The sequence below is a fragment of the Heloderma suspectum genome, chromosome 8 (genome assembly GCF_057233095.1).
Source record: "Heloderma suspectum isolate Gila_16-S chromosome 8, 16-S_ref, whole genome shotgun sequence".
NCBI lineage: Eukaryota > Metazoa > Chordata > Lepidosauria > Squamata > Helodermatidae > Heloderma > Heloderma suspectum.
Window position 1 is genome coordinate 30,944,431 of NC_139465.1, and position 18,171 is coordinate 30,962,601.

An 18,171-nucleotide genomic window follows, 5' to 3' on the forward strand; every position below is an offset into this window, starting at 1 on the left:
TCCACCTCCCCACAGGATCCGTCCAGGTTGGATCTCTGTCCACATCGAACCTGCGGAGCCGGCCACCAGCTTTGCAGAGCTGGAGAAAGTTGATATGACTGGCAGCCATTTCCATGCCCTATCTCTGTCTAAGTCAGTCCCCAGGACACAAATAGCATAGTGGGCAGCATTTGCAGCCATAAAGCTGGTCGATTAGCCTAAATGCAGCCATTTACAGCTGCATTTAGGCTAATCGACCAGCTCTACGGCTGCTAATGGCATTCGCTATGCCTTTTGCGTCCCTGTTTTTGGCTGTGATAGGCTACACAAATATTTGTGTAGCCTATCGCGTGAACAGGGATGCAAATGGCGCTGCTACACCACTTGCATCTGGGGGACTGACTGAGACAGAGATACGGCATGGCAATGGCTGCCAGCTGTATTGACTTTCTCCAGCCTGTGGAACTGGCGGCCGGCTCTGCAGGTGCGACATAAAGCCTGCCTGGATGGATTCCGGGGGGGGGAGGAACGGATTGCCTCCCCCACATTGAGGATTCTGGGGGGAGGAATGGATTGCCTCCCCCTCCAGCGGACCCCCCACGGATGGCATGTAAGGGGATTTGTACATCCCTATAGTTGCTGCTCCTTCTCATTCTTGTAGAGACTTTCTCCAACACCTGCTCTTTCCCTTTTGACCAGAGGAAGAGGGTGACAGTGATCTCAAAGGTGATAGAGAATAATAAAACCACTCCAAGTCTCCAGTCAGTCAGTACCAGAGAACACACTTTGTATTCAGACAGTCCCATTGTTCAATCCCTGGCATCTTCAGTTTTGTTTTTATTTTTTTAAGCAGCAGGTAGTAGATAATAGAAAAGACATCTACCTGAGACCCTAGAGAGTTGTGGCCACTCCGAGTAGACAATATTGGCCTTGATGGACTTCTATTGTGTACTTGCACTGTCTCATTCATGGGATATTATGGGGGCAGGAGCAGATTATGTCATCTTTAATGTGTACCCCCTGTTTTTTTCTCCACTTCTTCCATCTTTTTTTTTTCCTTATGAAAAAAAGTTTAAGGAAGATAAGATGCACAATGCCTTTTGTTGGTTAGCACTAGGAGGTCTCATCTCTGTTTTGTTTCTGTGCTGGCCTGGTACCTTGCTTTCTTATCTTCCTAAGCACATAGAGGTGTCAAAAAGGAGGAGAATGGTCCCTAGCAGTTAGCAGTGACCTGCCTGCCAGCCATGGGCAGTGGAGGTTGGCAGCTTGGATTTCGGTGAGGCTGTGAATCCATTCTGGGTTTCAGTTGCAATCATCCAGAACTCTAAAGGATCTTTCCACGGTTCTGAAACTATTTGGGAGATAGGGTTCAGCACTCTGAATAGCTCCTTTAGAGTTCTGGCTGGTTCTGACTGAAACCCAGAATAGATTCACAGCCCCACCAAAATCGAAGCCACCAGTCTCCACTGCTCATGGGTCCCATTGGGTACCCACCAGTGTTGGCCTCCAATAGAAGAAAGAATTGGAAAGTTATTGTTCTCATCCTTTTCTTCATTCTCTTTTCTGTACTATATATTTCTGGGGATTTTTTAAAAAAACAATAATGCCAATTTTATTCTGTTTGTGCACTGCGAATCACATTGTGTTCAAAACTTAAAATACTTTGTTGGGCCTATCACCTGGTGACGGGCTGTAAATGGTACCCATTCTGTCTTAAAGGACATCTTCCCACGCTAAAAGAGTAGATCCCTACATGGGATTGCAGCAAGCATTGAACGGGGAAGGGAAGTGAACCCTTTCTTCTCCTGCTGTAGTCCTAAGGAAAATCCCTCCTCTGAAGCTGGTATTTTTATTGTGAGAAAATCCCCCGATAACCTCCACTACCCTAGGAGATGCTGTTACCATGTTGTTTGTTTTTAAATGCAAAGACACATTCTATGTCATATTTACTTTGGCCCTGAGGCACTCGAGGAAGGGGATTTGTATCTCCTCGCCAAGATTTTACTTTCCTCTCTTATTTAAATGTATTAATTCTTTTGTAGCCAAGGTGAAGTACACAGGGTCAACTTTTGGACTACCAGAAAGCCCCAGCCTCAACAAGGAACACCTATTAGAAACAGGGATAATGGAGAAATTCAAGACAGACTAAAACCAGGTCAGATTTCTAAGAATTCGCTGTGGAATCCACTGCAGACTGACCTCCTTAGGCTGCCTGGAGTCCATGGACTTCTGGATCTTCTTCTTTTTTTAACTTTCCCAAAATGTACACAAATGTATTCCTAGTCAAATATACAAGTTTCTGCTGAGACAGGTAAACATTCACAGGGAAAAGTTGAATGGAATGGGGGACGATACACTACATTTTATGCACTAAGGTAAATTATGTACATTTTTGCAAATCCTTTTAGGGAATTATTTGCATAATTTTACATGTGACCAAACAAAAAGAAAAAAAGAATCTGTCTGTGAATGTATGATGGAACAAAAGGCACCTGACAATCCACGAAACACAGATGGAGTGGATTTTACACAGTCCCTATATCCCTAATTAGAAACACAACTTGGAAAAATGGTAATGCTTGGATTCATCTAATTCTGGAGAAGTTCTCATGAACTGTTATCATTTGCCTTGATCTGCCCAGAGAAGAATTGTGATGGGGCATCACATGATGCAATCAACCCATCAGAATGCACATTTCAATATGGCTCATTGAGTATTTCTTGGGTACGCTTTATTTCAGGGGTACACAACTTTCTGGCCTTGAGGACCTCCTTGGGTGTCCGGTGGGGGCCACAGATGTATGCACGCATGTACATGAGCATGCACATGTACAAGCATCTGTATCGATACATGCACACACACACACACACACACACACACACAAATATACAACTCACTCAAACACACACTACTCAACTGCACACACACTCTCCTGTTCTCCTGTACACACCACTCACTCATTCATTCACTCACTCAAATCCAGGTCCTGCCCAAGACCATTTCAGAGGCCCGACAACTGCTTTGATCAGTCAGAACCAATGCTCCTCCCAGAAACTTTCGTTATCCAACCACTCAGCCATCTAGGAAGCCTGGTTCTTCGCCTTTCTACTTCACTCTCTTGCTGAAGGCTCTTGATATCCCACACTCAGTTACCTTGAACTTTTTCAGAACCACCCACTCACCCAGGAAATAAATAAGAAATGCTCTAGGAACAAGCTCTATGATTTCTGCCATAGAAGCACCATTCCTAGAGCATCTACGAAGCAGGCAGAAACTTCAGAGCACTGCTTCCTAGGATGCCCCAGGACACTCCAGGAGCAAAGGCTCTATCGCTGGAATCATATAATGCCCATTCCTTGGGCATTCCCCCCCCTTTCCCCCCCCCTGGGTTTTGTCTGGGTGCACGTGCACTTTTTTGTATCCCTACTTTATTAGTCCCTCGTCCACCCCCTACCCCCAAACGCCTTGGCTTCTCAGTTGTATTATGAAGTAAATGCTGATAATAACTTCTGTCTGCAAGATTTTCCAAATCAGAGGGATTTTGATTTGGGCTGGGCTCTGTCTGTACAATGTGTACAGAATTGTCTCTGAATCTCTGAACTGTGGTGCTGGAGGAAAATTCTGAGAGTGCCTTGGACTGCAAGAAGATCAAATCAGTCCATACTCCAGGAAATAAAGCCAGACTGTTCACTTGAGGGAATGATCTTAAAGGCAAAACTGAAGTACTTTGGCCACATCATGAGAAGACAGGATACCCTGGAGAAGATGCTGATGCTGGGGAAAGTGGAAGGCAAAAGGAAGAGGGGCCGGCCAAGGGCAAGATGGATGGATGATATTCTGGAGGTGATGGACTCGACCTTGGGGGAGCTGGGGGTGGCGACGGCCGACAGGAAGCTCTGGCGTGGTCTGGTCCATGAAGTCACGAAGAGTCGGAAGCGACTGACCGAATAAACAACAACAACAACAACTGTACAATGTAAATGGGGATACACATTTTTCTGTTGTATTACCCACTTCTTTTCTAGCAGCAATTGTTCAATAATTGTAAAAATAATGTATCAATGAGAAGAGTGACACTCCTTGTCAGCTCTAACAGCAAAATATTACTAACATAACATTACAACCTCAACCAATAATAGTGTACTAGGGCACAAAAACAAGAGGGTAGTGGGACTCAGTGAAGACTGGCCGTGGTTAGTTCACCACAGAAAGCATCTTTGTTTATACTGCTCATCTTACTGTACCAATTCACTACCAGTGACCTTAGCTGGGAGTGAGTCACACCTCTTCTGATTGGTTCTTGAATTCATTTGATAGATGCTTGTATTTGTTTGTGTTCTATATAGTAATATGATGCCCTTCCTATCGTGTCTTGCATTGCTTGGGTTTTCAACCTCATTTTGTGAATTGCTTTGTCCTCCTCACCCTTCTTCTTTTTCTCCTCCTTCTTCCTTTTCCTCCTCCCTGCATAGACACCAACCTACCTAGTTGGCCATTTATTTCATGCATCTGATCAGGTACTAGTCTCTGGCCACTGAACGTTTATGTCACTAAGGAGTCATTAAGGTGCCACAAGTGTTTTTATTTGCAAAATAAGCATTCAAATGATAGGAACTAAGGGAAAAGTGGGGTAGGGGAGAGTTCTAAAATTCCACAAGCCTCAGGCACTTCCTCATTTTTAATTGCTTTTAAAAACGTTAAGCCTCTCTCTATTCTCATAAGCACAATCCTTCCATCAAATTCTCTGAAGCTGCCATCTGTGCTATATGATTATACAATGATGGTTGTTGCTCAGATAATATGAAACCTTAAGTGATGATATCACAAAAAGGAAAAGTGGGGTGGGCAATACTGTATCATGTTTCTCTTGGGCCCCCTCTTTCCTGATGCACTCTCACACACAAATAGAGAGGCTTCAGTCTCAGGCCTTTAATTCATTATCAAAAGGTTCATTACAAATGCAAATCCTCGAAGACTCTCAGGCTACAAAGGAATGCCTTCAGCGGATTCAAATGGGAACATCAACATTGTCTGCAGTTTGAAGTGAGGCTTGCTGGCTAGACTAACTTAGGGAGGGATGTCCCACCCTTCCAGTGATGCTTCCCTATATTTCTTCTCACACATCGCTAACCGGGTCACCCGTCTGAGCTCCACCCCTGACTTTTCCCTCTTAGCTCTGCAACATAGTATAGCATCTCTTAGGTCACAGCCCCCACTCTTCTCCTCCTCCTCCCGGCTTCTCACAGAGGGGGCAAGAGGGGGAAGGTTCAGGCCCAGCCATCTGGTAGTTAGTAACCTGAGAAGCATGCTTATGCATATCTGAACTGGCTTGGGAAAATGCATCTCCCAGTTCTAGCTGTTCCTCTTCTGAATCTGAGCTGCTAACTATCTCCCTGTGCTCAGAATCAATCCTGACATACTGATAGAGAATATCTATTTATTGGAGCATTATCCATCATTGACCCATGTAAGCTTTTTGAGTTCTTCAAAATCTGCCATTAATGAAGTTGTTCTCTAGTACTGGGGCAGGCAACCTTTTTGGGTTGTGGGCAACTTTGGAGAAACATGTGGGCACCATAACAAAATGGCTGCCAGGGGAGGTGTGGCTAGGCACAAAGAACAAGTAACCAGTTGAAAAGACTGAGTACAGGGCAGAGGTGGGGTCTGAGGTGGGGTCTAAGCCCTCACACAGTAAACACCTCCTTTAAACCCACAGTTTTCAGCTGAACCCAACAGAAACCTATTTCACAGCAATCTGAGTTGCTGGTAAAGTGATGTGTTAATTTAAAATGTGTTAATTTATGGGTGCCAAGAAAGGTGTCTGGGGGTGCATAAGCACCAATAAGCATCACATTGCCTACACCTGCTATAGTACTATCTCCTGTGCATGTGTTTTTAAGTCTTAAGGTGCAATCCTATGTGGAATAGTCAGCTGCCTCTGAAGTCAGAAGCAACTGACTATCCAATCAGGGTGGGTGGAGCATGGAGGAAAACCTCTCCTCTGCACTCCAGCCACCCTACATTCACAGCTAGATGGCTAATTTCAGAGTGGGACTTCAGAACAGCAGGGGGAAGACTGGAAGATGCATAGGAAGCATCACACAGACACTTCCACGCTCCTCACCCCTCCCTGCCCCTGGGAACATCCTCTTTTGCCCTGTTCCACACTGCTCTTCCAAGTGTGGAGCCCGGGGTGAACTTCACCTCTTACAAGGTGGTGGGAGTGGGGGTGGGGAGGTGATGTTCTTGGAACCAACCTCAGAGTGTTGGTTCTCTAAGGTTGATTCCCAGAACTGAACAATCCTATGGCCATCTAGCCACTGCCTAGCGACCATGGGATTGCTCTCTTAGACGCTCAAAATTTAAATCTTTAGCTTTTTATAATTTGTTAATCCCAGTCCCCAGGTGGATTATGGGTGATATTCAAAAACCCTTGCCACAAACTATTGTAAATGTTAGGGTGCTGGACTAGGACCAAGGAAACCTGGGTTCAATTTCCCACTCATCCATGAAGCTCCATAGGTGACTTCCCATCTCAACATATATATTAAATGTGCATTTTGATACATCTTGAACTGCCTAGAATTGCAAAGAAGAAGTGTGAAATCTGGTGAAGCGTGAATATTTGGAGAAGTGTGAAATCCTCTCCGAATAGCTAAATTATTGCAGGAGGAGGAAATCAGGAGATTTCATGTGGGAGCTTTAAGTGTTACTCTTGTCAAAAATCCAGGTCCAAATGCATTGAATTTGGATAAGTCATATTTATCACACTTCCTACGCATCTTTTGTTCTCATAAATTCATACATTCAGAAACTGTCAGGTCTTGAGTCAGACCTTCCCCATTTGACACCTCTTTCCCCTTGAAAGGACCCCCCACCCAACACACACACATACACCCCAAAGATATTTCATCCTTGGCAAAGTAAATCTTTTTGTTTATTTATTTTTAATTCACAGCAGGCCCTAAAATCCTAGATACAATATTTCATGCCTTCCTGAGGCATGGCTGTTTATCTCAGTCACCTAGTAACATGCCCTCTCTGGTTGGAATGGTATTGCTGAGATGCAGTGATTTACGGCATCAATATTATGATTCACATCTCAGCAGGGGAAAGCAAAAAAAGGATGGTGGTGCTGATGGGTTGAGGCTTCATAATGCCAAGTGCTGTCATAAACCTTCATTTACATCCCTGCAAAGTAACAAGAATTTTCTAGAAATGAGTAAAGAAGCAGGGAAGTACCACTGCTGGAAATTGCATATGAATCCACCTTGGAACCTTCAGCTGAATGTATGATCATACCACCTATTTCCTGTAGCACTAACAAAACCTAACAACAAACTCCCAATAAACTGTGGTGTTACTAAGGCAAATTCTAAGGTTATTATTTATCCAGATATTCTCTTTCTTTCCCCCACCCCCATTTTATAGAAATGTGTGTTTATGTATTGCTTACATGTTTGACAGTGTGGCCTCATTAAAAAGAGCTATAATATCATTAGCAAGACAAGGTAGCTGCAAACACTGCACATGATATATGTTAATTTAGAGTCAGGAGGGGGCTTTACCTCCTTGCAAACTTGTAAATCTGTTTCATTGGTTTAGAGAAATTGTTATACTTTTTAATGCATTTTGAGGTTGCGACTAGCTTGTTGAAAGTCAATACAGAAACCTTCACAAATCCACACGTTTTATAGCCACAGAGATTGTAAATAGAATTACATCAAGGGAGGCATTTATTTACTTAGCTAAATAAAATCAATATGAAATATGACTTTTGCTTACACATATGAATCAGGGTTCACAATTTTATTTTTTAAACAAAAATGGAAGTCTTGCATATCCAGTGTGCATTGGGCTTTTGTTTTTTTGTGTGCTTTTTTTTTTTTGTAAATGCTAGTTTAGCATCTCAGCATTGTATTATTGAATAACAGATGAGTTGAAAATCTGGGTAGTGATTAGACCAGAATCTGTTTGTCCTCAAAATATTTTTATTTTGGTGAATTAGATATTTGTAAACAGCTGCTGCTGCTGCTGCTGCTTCTTCTACTTCTTCTTCTTCTTCTTCTACTTCTACTTCTTTGTCTCCTCCTCCTCCTCCTCCTCCCCCCTCCCCCTTCTTCTTCTCCCTCCCTCCCTCCCCCTCCCTCCCTCCCTCCCTCCCTCCCTTTCTCCTTCTCCTCCTCCTTCTTCTTCACCTTTCCTTATTTCATGTGTATGCCACCCTTCCTTTAAGGAGTTCAGCACAATGTAGTTAGGGCTGCCCTGTTCTGTTCGAACAACAACCGTGTTAGGTGGGTTGGGATGAGACACAGATGAGTTCATATGATTGCAGTGTGGTTAACAAGCCACGGTGGCTTTTTAACCCTCCTGTGCATGCCGGATAGATTTCCATTTCCCTAATACCCTTGCTTGTATGACTTGCCGTGTTGTCTGAACCTGGGCACCATGGCTTGTTTGAAGGAGCAGCAACCCTCAAATAACCCATAGCCTGTTGTTATTTCCCTTGCTCTGATTGTGCAAACTACCCAGTGAAAACGGGTCACCGACTTATATGGCTTTAGAAAGGAATCAGACAAAACTATGGAGGATAAGCCTGCCAATGGCTATGAGAAACCTCTATATTCAAAGGCAGTATGCCTTCAAATACTTGCAGGGGGGTTTGGGGGGAGGCAAACAGGAAAACTACAACTCCCATCAGCCCCTGACACTATGGCCAATGGTAATGGGTGATGGGAGTTGCAGCCCAAAACAGATCTAGGGTGCCAGGTTGGGGAAGGTTGTTTTAGTGGACACTGACTAAGTGCTGACTCAGAATTCTTTTTTAACATGAACAAGGACTCTCAGAACCTCCTGCCAGCCCCACAATGAACCCCTGAAGCCCGAAAAAAAACCTGTTTTCTGGGGGGGGGGGTAATAAAAAAAGATGTCTAGAGTGCTACCAAGTGCCCCAAAGATCAAATTTCGCTTGATTGCAAGCTCATTTTTGACCTTTGGGATGATACGTAGTTCTTTTGATGGATATTTCCCCCCGTTAACATTTCATTAAAAAGCTTTTGTTTTCTGGGTTGCCCAGCATCCTGCAGCCTGTGTGTGCTTGTGTGTGTTTGTGGGGGGGTATCAGGGGCTGGCCCCACCCTCCTGAAATTGTTGACCTTGCTATGCTGATCAGTAAGGTCTGCAGGGGAGTTCTACTTCTATTTGCACAGGAATGTTGGGGACAGGGCTAGCCCAGCTCCATCCCCAGTTTTAGCCCTCACATGTTCAGGAAAAGGCATTAAGGGGGCTGTAGAGGTTTATAAACCCAGGAAATGTATAGGGAGTGGCTAGAGAGAAATGTGTTGTTCCGTGGAGACTGGTGGCTCCTCTTTTGGTGGGGCTGTGAATCCATTCTAGGTTTCAGTCGGGACCAGCCAGAACTCTAAAGGAGCTACCCAAAGTGCTGAACCCTATCCCCCAAATAACCCACAAGGGCTTCACCACCCTGCCAAAATCAGAGCCACCGGCCTCCACTGTTGTTGCTCTCCTAAATATTGGAACCTGCAGTCATTGGTGGTTAAAGCTGATTAATGATTGGTTCAGGCCTAGCTAAAGGAAGCACTGGATGTAGAGCTGTGTACAATTAGCCTCTTGGAGTTCTCCATTAGGAGAAATTCTCCAACAGTTCCCTGAGGATAAGGCTTGACATTAGCAGTGTCAGTAGCACAGCTTTTTTCTTTTCTTTTCTTTTTCCATTTTTACCAAGGTTCCCCCCCGCCCCACTCCGGCAAGTGGCCTCAGCAGCAACTGAGATGGAAACTGAGCCACCATTTCCCACCCTCCTCCACGAAGTACCAGACCTAACGTTACTCTGGGGCATTGTAGGAGGGAAATGGTGGGGAGAATCTATGTAGAAAATTCTGCAAGGTGACCCTTTGGGGTGAGGAAAAGGAAGATCTTAGAAATGTTTTCAGGGGGGAAAAGTCTTCTGGGAAATTTCAGCTGAGCTCTAGGAGTCATTCAGAAAATATGTAATAGACTTACGGAATTCGAGATCATAAATTGTGGTAAGACTGACTATCTTAGACTGGATATTTAAATGCGGAGACGTAGGAGAATTTCATTCCTGTTTGCAAATCATGCAAACATGTCCTGTTCACAATGCCGAATGCAAAGACAAGTGAGAGCGCAATTCTCAGGAACTGTCTGGGAACGCGAACGACGTGACCTGAGGTTTGAGGAGGATTCAGAGAACCTCAGTGAGCACGAACATCACATGTTGACCCATCTCTTTTTAAAACTTCATTAGGCAAGTGCATGGGGAGAAAACCAAGTCTGTCAGTGGCTTTATCTTCAGCCATGATGGCTAAACAGAACTTCCTATAGAGAGGCAGTATACCTGTGTACATGGAAATGCTGGAATCAAACAATAGGTCAGTGATTCCCAACCTTGGTCTGTTATTGGATGACCATTGGTCAGGCTGGCTGTAGATGATGAGAGATGTAGCCCAACTACATATGGGGATAAAAGATCAATAAAAGTCTGCACTAAGGCATGACATTCATGCTTTGCTTGTAACTCCTAGAAGCATAAGGCTGGTTGCTGTTTGAAACAGAATACTGGCCAAGAATGCTTGGCCTAATCCAGAAAATTATTACTTCATTTTTTTAAAGAAAATATTCTGATATTCTCACATTCTGTGGATGGACAAATCTGTTTATTTCTGGCATGTGTCACTTTCCATGTATTCACCCATAAGTTGTTCCATCCCATTTCTATATTAATATGAGTATGAGTGTGTGTGTTTGTGTGTGCGTGTGTAGGGATAAATATATGTGCATTAAAACTTGCATTTAAATACCTATTTTTAAACATATTGTCACTCAAAATACATATTTTAAGACATATTTGTGATACATTTTTGACCCAAGAACTGCATCAGAACACCCAGGAAGTGCAAATGGATAGCTAATGGATAACTAAGTTCTGATCTTCACATTTGTCCAGGAGGTGCAGATCAGATCATTTCATATTGGTACTTACAAAGATTAATTTGCTTACATGTCCCTATTGCATTTGCTACCCTCAGTATATTATATCTAACCCAGTTCGCTGCTTCATACTAATTTATCACTGCATGCTGAAGCATAATTCTGAACAGATGCAAAACAGTTGTGGCATGATGTTGTGGGATGCCATACCTTGAAACAATAGTAATTAAAGTATCTTATATAAATTCACCACTAGGATTTAGTGAAGCCCCGCAGAGCTGTGACTACCATACCATATCAGTACCTTCCAATCTCTCTCTCTCTTTCTGTTTCCTTCATTGTGCATGACCCATAAGAAATTGGAAGACCTAGTTTTCCAGTTTGGTTTCTTTTACAAGTAATGCTTTAATAAAACAACTATATGAAAATGGACTGACATAAAAGCTTTCCTGGAGATCTTGCAGGGAGTCCTAAATCACCATTTTGTTTAATGCACCATTGGAACAATTTACTGAAGCTCTTTCTTGTTAGTCAAGCTGGCTTCTATGTTAAAGCTGCATAATGTACCTGCATATTCTCATTTACAAGCTCTGCTTAGCTGTCTGATCGAAGTTGTTTTGTTACAAACCAGTGATGCTAATCTATAAAGCAGTCGATCTCTCTGGGTTTTGGGGGGAAGCATTTTACCAGTAAAGGGTGATCTATTAACCAGCAATTGCCTGCAGCACTGCATTAAAACATTAGCAGGTGACATGTTTTCTTTAATTAATAAAAAGTGGTGTTTGCTGGGATAAAAATGTTAGTTGCATCTTGTTAAAAAAGAAACAAACAACCCCCCCCCAATCCTGACTGCTTAATGTATCGACAGAATTATCAGTAGTTGCTATGAAATACAGCACGAGCTGTCCAATAAATGTGATGGATCATCTAATTAACTCTTGATTCACAGTACATTTTAAAAGATGCTACCTACTGGTCTTGATGACAGCTTCTAACCTTCATGCTGAGAGCATACAGCTAATTACTCCTTGGACTATAATTCCATCCTGATTCTCAGTCCATCATTTTTGTCTTATAAATTATAACACGATTAAGCTCCTCAGATCCACTGGGGCTATAAAACTGCTGTTCGTGATGGATTACAGTAGATTGTGTTACAATGCATTCAGGCCATATAAATGTATTTAGGTAAATTTCAAGGATGTCCATTTTGTAGGTTTTCCATTGATCGGAACACTGACCTTGAGAGACAGTTCAACATTAATACACAAGATGGAAGAATAACATTGGCAACCCCGCTGGACAGAGAAACGAGCACATGGCACAACATAACTATTGTAGCAACGGAAGACAGTAAGTGATTGTCCATTAGTGCTTACTTTGTTATTTGACTATTTTGTCTTGTGTTCCTGGTTTCTGGTGATGCATCAGGATGCATCAGGAACCATTATTTATAATGTAGGCTGTGGGAAATGCTAAAAAGCATTATGTAGCATGTCTGTTCTGCATACATTACTGTTAGCTGCTGCTGCTGTTGTTTTTAATCAGATATCCCATCAAATGGAAATTATACCAGGAAGGAATGGAATAGCTATTTCTAATGAATAGATTTGCAGTAGCATCTAAGGGCTGACATTCTTATGGCATGTACTCATCTCACTTTTTCCTTGAAATAAATAGGCTTTTTCTACCTGGGAGGTCATTTTACCCATCCTCACTGCCATCCTAAAACACAGTGTATGGACATCATCATCATCATCATCAAATAAATAACCACCTACATAAGATATATTTCCAGGTATCTTCTCTTGGTACATTGAGTGTTCTTGGTTTCTTCTTCAAAAAGCATTTGCTTTTCTTCCTGTTCCTTTATGGTTTTGCTAAGAAAACACATTAGTTACACACAAATCAGTAAATAGCACTGGCAAAGAATGGTAGGTTGTTGTGTTTTTTTTAATATATAATTTCTGGTTCAGAAATAAACATCTAACTGACTTCGAATGCTTGCTTCATATATGAGGCAAGTGAAAGATACAGGAGACTTCCCTCTCTTCTTTCATCTTGCTGCTACCACTGGGGCAGTAGCAAGCAAGCTGGATGGATGGGTGGGTGGGATGGGGGGTTGGAAGGAATTTTAGAGAATCATGGTGGGAGAAGTACTGGACCTTGCCACACTCCTGATAATATTATTGGGTGCATAATTGGGTCCAGCTAGGGTGTAATTTGGCTTAGAAGGAACAAGGTTTTCTTTGGGGGGATAATAATACAATTTTCAGAGCCCAATTATGAGCCTAACTGGGAGAGTTTGCTCCATTGCTATCCATAAGATACTGAGAAATGAATTATGTGAATAGTTCACTTGTCGCTTACTAGAATTTCAACAGCTGTAAACAAAATGAGATAAAAATAAAATAAAGACTAAAGTTCATATTAAGCTAAATGCATAGCATGTAGCTAAATCTTCTCTCTCTCTCTCTCTCTCTCTCTCTCTCTCTTTCTCTCTCATTGATTTCAGATACAGGGGTCAGCTGTTATTAGGAGTGCAAAGAGTGAGGATAAGAGGTTTATACCTTTCCTCCCCAGCCATAATAGGGATGAAAATCATCCATTGGGATTTTTTCCCCCAAGTCTAAACCTCCCCGCCCTGTATGCTAGAGTCCCAATAGCAATTTTTAATTAATTAAAAAGCAACAACAGAAGATATAGCTGTACTACACAGTTAGCCTAACTTGTAGCTTGAACCTTAGAAAATAGTCCCCCAAATCTTTGTTTTAATTTTAATCTTATTCAAATTAAAACAAAGAATCAAAATGACAAAAAAAACCACAAAAAAACACACACAGTTCTGTGTCTGAGACTAATTTACTCTCCAAATATTTTATCAGACAGGTTTTGCTTTTTTATGAAACAGCAATGGTTTTCCTTATTAATTGTCATAAATCACTTAATCCAGATGATGTTGAACTAAGTTTCATGTAACAAAAGATTGGCAAGTGAGAGCAATATCAGCGCATATTTTTTATCATTATTTTCTTATCATTATCGTAATTCCTTCTATGCAAAGTAAAGATTGCCCTGTAGATATGAAACCATCACTCTTTTTTTGGACATTACTTTTTGGTACAACAAAAAATACACAGGAGGGGGTTTGTGGTAGCAAGCGCTACATGCTAGCTGACATGCATTTCCATGTGTATCAGTTGTGGGCTGCAATTGGGTCCAGGAGTCCATTGGACTCTCCCACACACACACTCGCCCCCTTGAGCCTGGCTTGGCGAGCTGCCATCACTGCCTGCTGAGCAGTGTGATCGGCTGGGAATTACTGTACCTATCCTCTCGTGCCTGGCAGCCACCCGTCCTTCATGTGAGCCACCATTTTAATGCAAGATGGGGGATCTAGTTTTTCATATACTTTATCTAATGCTGTCTACAATGGTGGCCATAAAGGGCCATGTCCACAAATTTGACGCCTCTAATGTTGCAGAAATGGCCCTTAAAGGCCACCATTGTGTGTAACATTAGATTTATGAAAATCTAGAGCCCATATCTTGCATTAAAATGGCAGCTTGGATGGCGAAGTGGGTTGCTTCAGGGTGCTTCTGGGTGGCTCGCTGAGCCCTCCAGGGGCATGAGCAGCCTGGGTCACATGGGTGGGCGGCAGCTCCTCGAGCACCTGCTGACTGTGGACTTGAGTGAGTCCATCCATCCCTAGGTGGAGCTGGCATGTGTATTAGAAGTTCTGAAGAGAAGCCCATTGCACACAAGTAGGGAACTCTGTACAATCAGGATCAGGGATGGACAAACCTGTCAGTTTTGGTTTCTGTCAGTTTCTCTTTGGTCCAGTGTTAACTTCATCCTCAACATCGAGAACATTTCTAATCTTAAATTCAGTTCTTCTCAAATGTCATTAAAAAAATGACATTTTTTTTAGTTTTCATGAAAATGTGTATTCATGTGTGTGCACAATTCTCCTAATCCATGTGCTGTGTACACATTTTTTGCCTGCAGTTTATGCAAATTGCACTCACAGTTTGCACAAATTACAGGTGCCATTTGTGCAAAATTAAATAATTTAAGGCTGCAATTTGTGCAAATTATGCCAAAAATTGCATAAATGGCAATGTTAAAAGCGGGGGGGAGAAAATCCCTCAGCCGGCCCAACTCATACACATTGAGTCAGGCCAGCTCACAGGTTAGCAAGCCAGAGCCTGGGGGCAGGGGCCACGAGCTACTGAAATCATGGCAAACTTCACACACACAGACCCGGACAGATTCTTTCAAAGGAAATGAAAGTTGTGGCAAACCATGCGTCTTCATTTTCTGGAATTAATTTTAGAGATTCTCCTAGTTAAACTGGAATTCAGAGGGAGTCAGATGTAGGATAGAGTGAAACCTCAGAACAATAAAGGAGCTAAACAGGTAGAATCCTCTCATCCCCATGGTTTGCTGGTGAAACACTATTTTACACTGCCAAACACTTGCATATGCCCAGTGCTGTTTCCAGAAGGTGTTGAAAAGCAGAGGGAGGGAGGGAGGAGGGAGGGAGGGAGGCTGCTGTGCAGGAACACAGATTCTAAGTGAGTAGCAGTGCCTAGCATAAGCATGGTCCACAATATCAGCAGCCTGCCTTGGCTGCTGCTACCCTTTATGCAATGATATGCCTGCACACACTGCTGAAGTTGCAGCTCCTGTGCCTCTACCACTGCCTGTTGTGACTCCCTCTTGTAGAGATGTTGGCTCTCTCTACCATATGTACTGGTGCTCAACTCTGGAAGTTGAGAGAGACAACATCTCAACTCTGGATAGAATCATAGAAGCATAGAAGCATAGAAGCATAGAAGCATAGAAGCATAGAATAGTAGGGTTGGAAGGGGCCTACAAGGCCATCGAGCCCAACCCCCTGCTCAATGCAGGAATCCAAGTCAGAGCATCCCTGACAAATGGCTGTCCAGCCTTGTCTTGAAGGCCTCCAGTGTGGGAGAGCCCACCACCTCCCCAGGTAATTGGTTCCATTGTGATATTGCTCTTACAGTCAGGAAGTTTTTCCTGATGTTCAGCCAGAATCTGGCTTCCTGTAACTTGAGCCCATTATTCCATGTCCTGAACTCTGGGATGATCAAGAAGAGATCCTGGCCTTCTTCTCTGTGACAACCTTTCAAGTAATTGAAGAGTGCTATCATATCTCCCCTCAGTCTTCTCTTCTCAAGGCTAAACATGCCCAGTTCTTTGAGTCTCTCTTCATAGGGCTTTGTTTCCAGTCCCCTGATCATCTTTGTTGCCCTCCTCTGAACCCTCTCCAGTTTGTCTGCATCCTTCTTCAAGTGTGGTGCCCAGAACTGGACACAGTACTCCAGATGAGGCCTAACCAGTGCTGAGTAGAGGGGAACTAGTACCCTAATCAGAAATAATCAGGGTTCTATCTCATTGGGTAAGATCCTACTACTAGCAGTGAGCACTGCTGGACCGCAGTACTGCAGTGCACATGCACAGCCTATACCACCAACAATGGTGATATAGCACTTCCTGGGGCAAGCCCTCAAATTACAGGAAACACAAGTTTCTGGAAGGGCAGGCCAGGGACCGGTGGTGCTTGCTCCTAGAGGTAGGGCACTGCTGGATCCTACCTATTATGTCCCTCCACTGATGGAAAACTTTTTGATCCAGTGGAAGCTTCCATATGTGGAAAGGGGGAGATGTAATATCCACTGATACCCATTCCCTCCCTATCCCCTGCACCACTCCCCCTACCCCTAGTCTGACCCATGTGGCTGAGGGATCCTTTGGAACAGGATTGCTGCAGTAGTGCAGAGGGGTGTAAGAGAAAGGGAGAATATGCAGAATTATATTTCTGCTCACTTTCTGCTCACAGAAGCCTACAATGGATTGAAGAGCTTCCATCAGCTGATGGACACAATAAGATGAGACATTCTCTTTCTGGATTTGCCTGGGACACATTGAAACTCCTCATTTGACAGTTCTAGAGTGTCCAATTCAATCCAGAAAAAAGCCATTTTCTTCTTTGCAATCTGGTCAATTTCTTTGGCTGCAGGATACTATTCAGATGTGCTCAATGAATAAAAACTTTAAATTCATAATAGAGAATATATCTTAGTTATGTATCTTAGAGACGGAATAGAAAAGGTATTCTTCTAGAATCTTAGAAGATTGTTCACATTATTTTTAACTTCCATATGGACGAACGGAAGTATATAACTAGCCATCACTAAGCACTTTTGACCAGCCTATATGTTGTTCTTATGAATATGCACCCACTTGATGCCGTGCCCCAAGAATTTTGTTTATTTTCTGCTACAAAGGAAGACTAGTTTTTCTCTCTCTGTAACACTATGGGAAAAACTAGCAGTTTTTTTTCCTTGCAGGCAGGCAAGCTGCCAGAATTAGACTGCACATGCTATGTGCCTTGAACAAGGCCACTGGTTTTATTAGCATTCCCTTTGTAGCATCTGCTGTAGATAAATCCAGTTCACAACCTAGCAACAGGGACTCTTTCCATGCTTCTCTAGGATGGATGTCTTTCCTTGCACACACCGGACAGCTCTCGTGGGTGCACCTATTTTCTGTTAACTGTAGGGACCGTAAGTGGTGCAACTTCCTGGGGACATAGACCCTGTCCCTGACTTCAGAGCCTTAGCCAAGTCCTCTTATACTCCTTGAGATTAGGGGTAGGGGAGAAATTCATTTGGTCCACATATTAATGTCAACTTCCACACTTCCAAACCACTATGCAAGCCAAAATGCAGTTGCCCTTCAAAATCTGCACTTCTCTGAATTTTGACAATGGAATTTCCCAGTCAAAACATGGTTACACAAATGCATATTTCAGGGGGAATTACACATACGAAGTATATATAAATGAAAATAACATTAACAACGCATTCCATTAGGAAACGTGCTCGCCCCCCAAAAGTTGTCATTAAACAAAATTGCTTACATAAATGCATGCGTAAGGGGAAATGAATACAAAATGTGTACTTTTTTAAAAATCAAAGTTTTGGACAAACCAAATTTCAAATTGGAAAACGTATCAAAGTTTGGGCAAAATTGAATTTGAGACTGGAAAAATTAAATGGGAGAAACCAAAATGGATTTGTTTTATCTCAGAGACTGCCTACTCTATGAACCTGTCCATATCCTGATATAACCTGGAGAGGCCTGTCTGTGGACTCGCCTGCTGGCTGTGGCTAGGTGGGATATGAGAA

At 42.8% G+C, this 18,171-nt stretch overlaps 1 protein-coding gene across 1 annotated transcript in view; it reads left to right on the forward strand.

Annotated features, from left to right (window-relative positions):
* The window catches only part of CDH8 (cadherin 8), a 455,531-nt gene that overhangs the window by 300,760 nt on the left and 136,600 nt on the right, over positions 1-18,171 (forward strand). Inside the window, exon 7 of the mRNA XM_084813265.1 lies at positions 12,168-12,304. Within this exon, the coding sequence (XP_084669391.1) occupies positions 12,168-12,304 (137 nt within the window). The remainder of the gene's footprint in view (positions 1-12,167; positions 12,305-18,171) is intronic.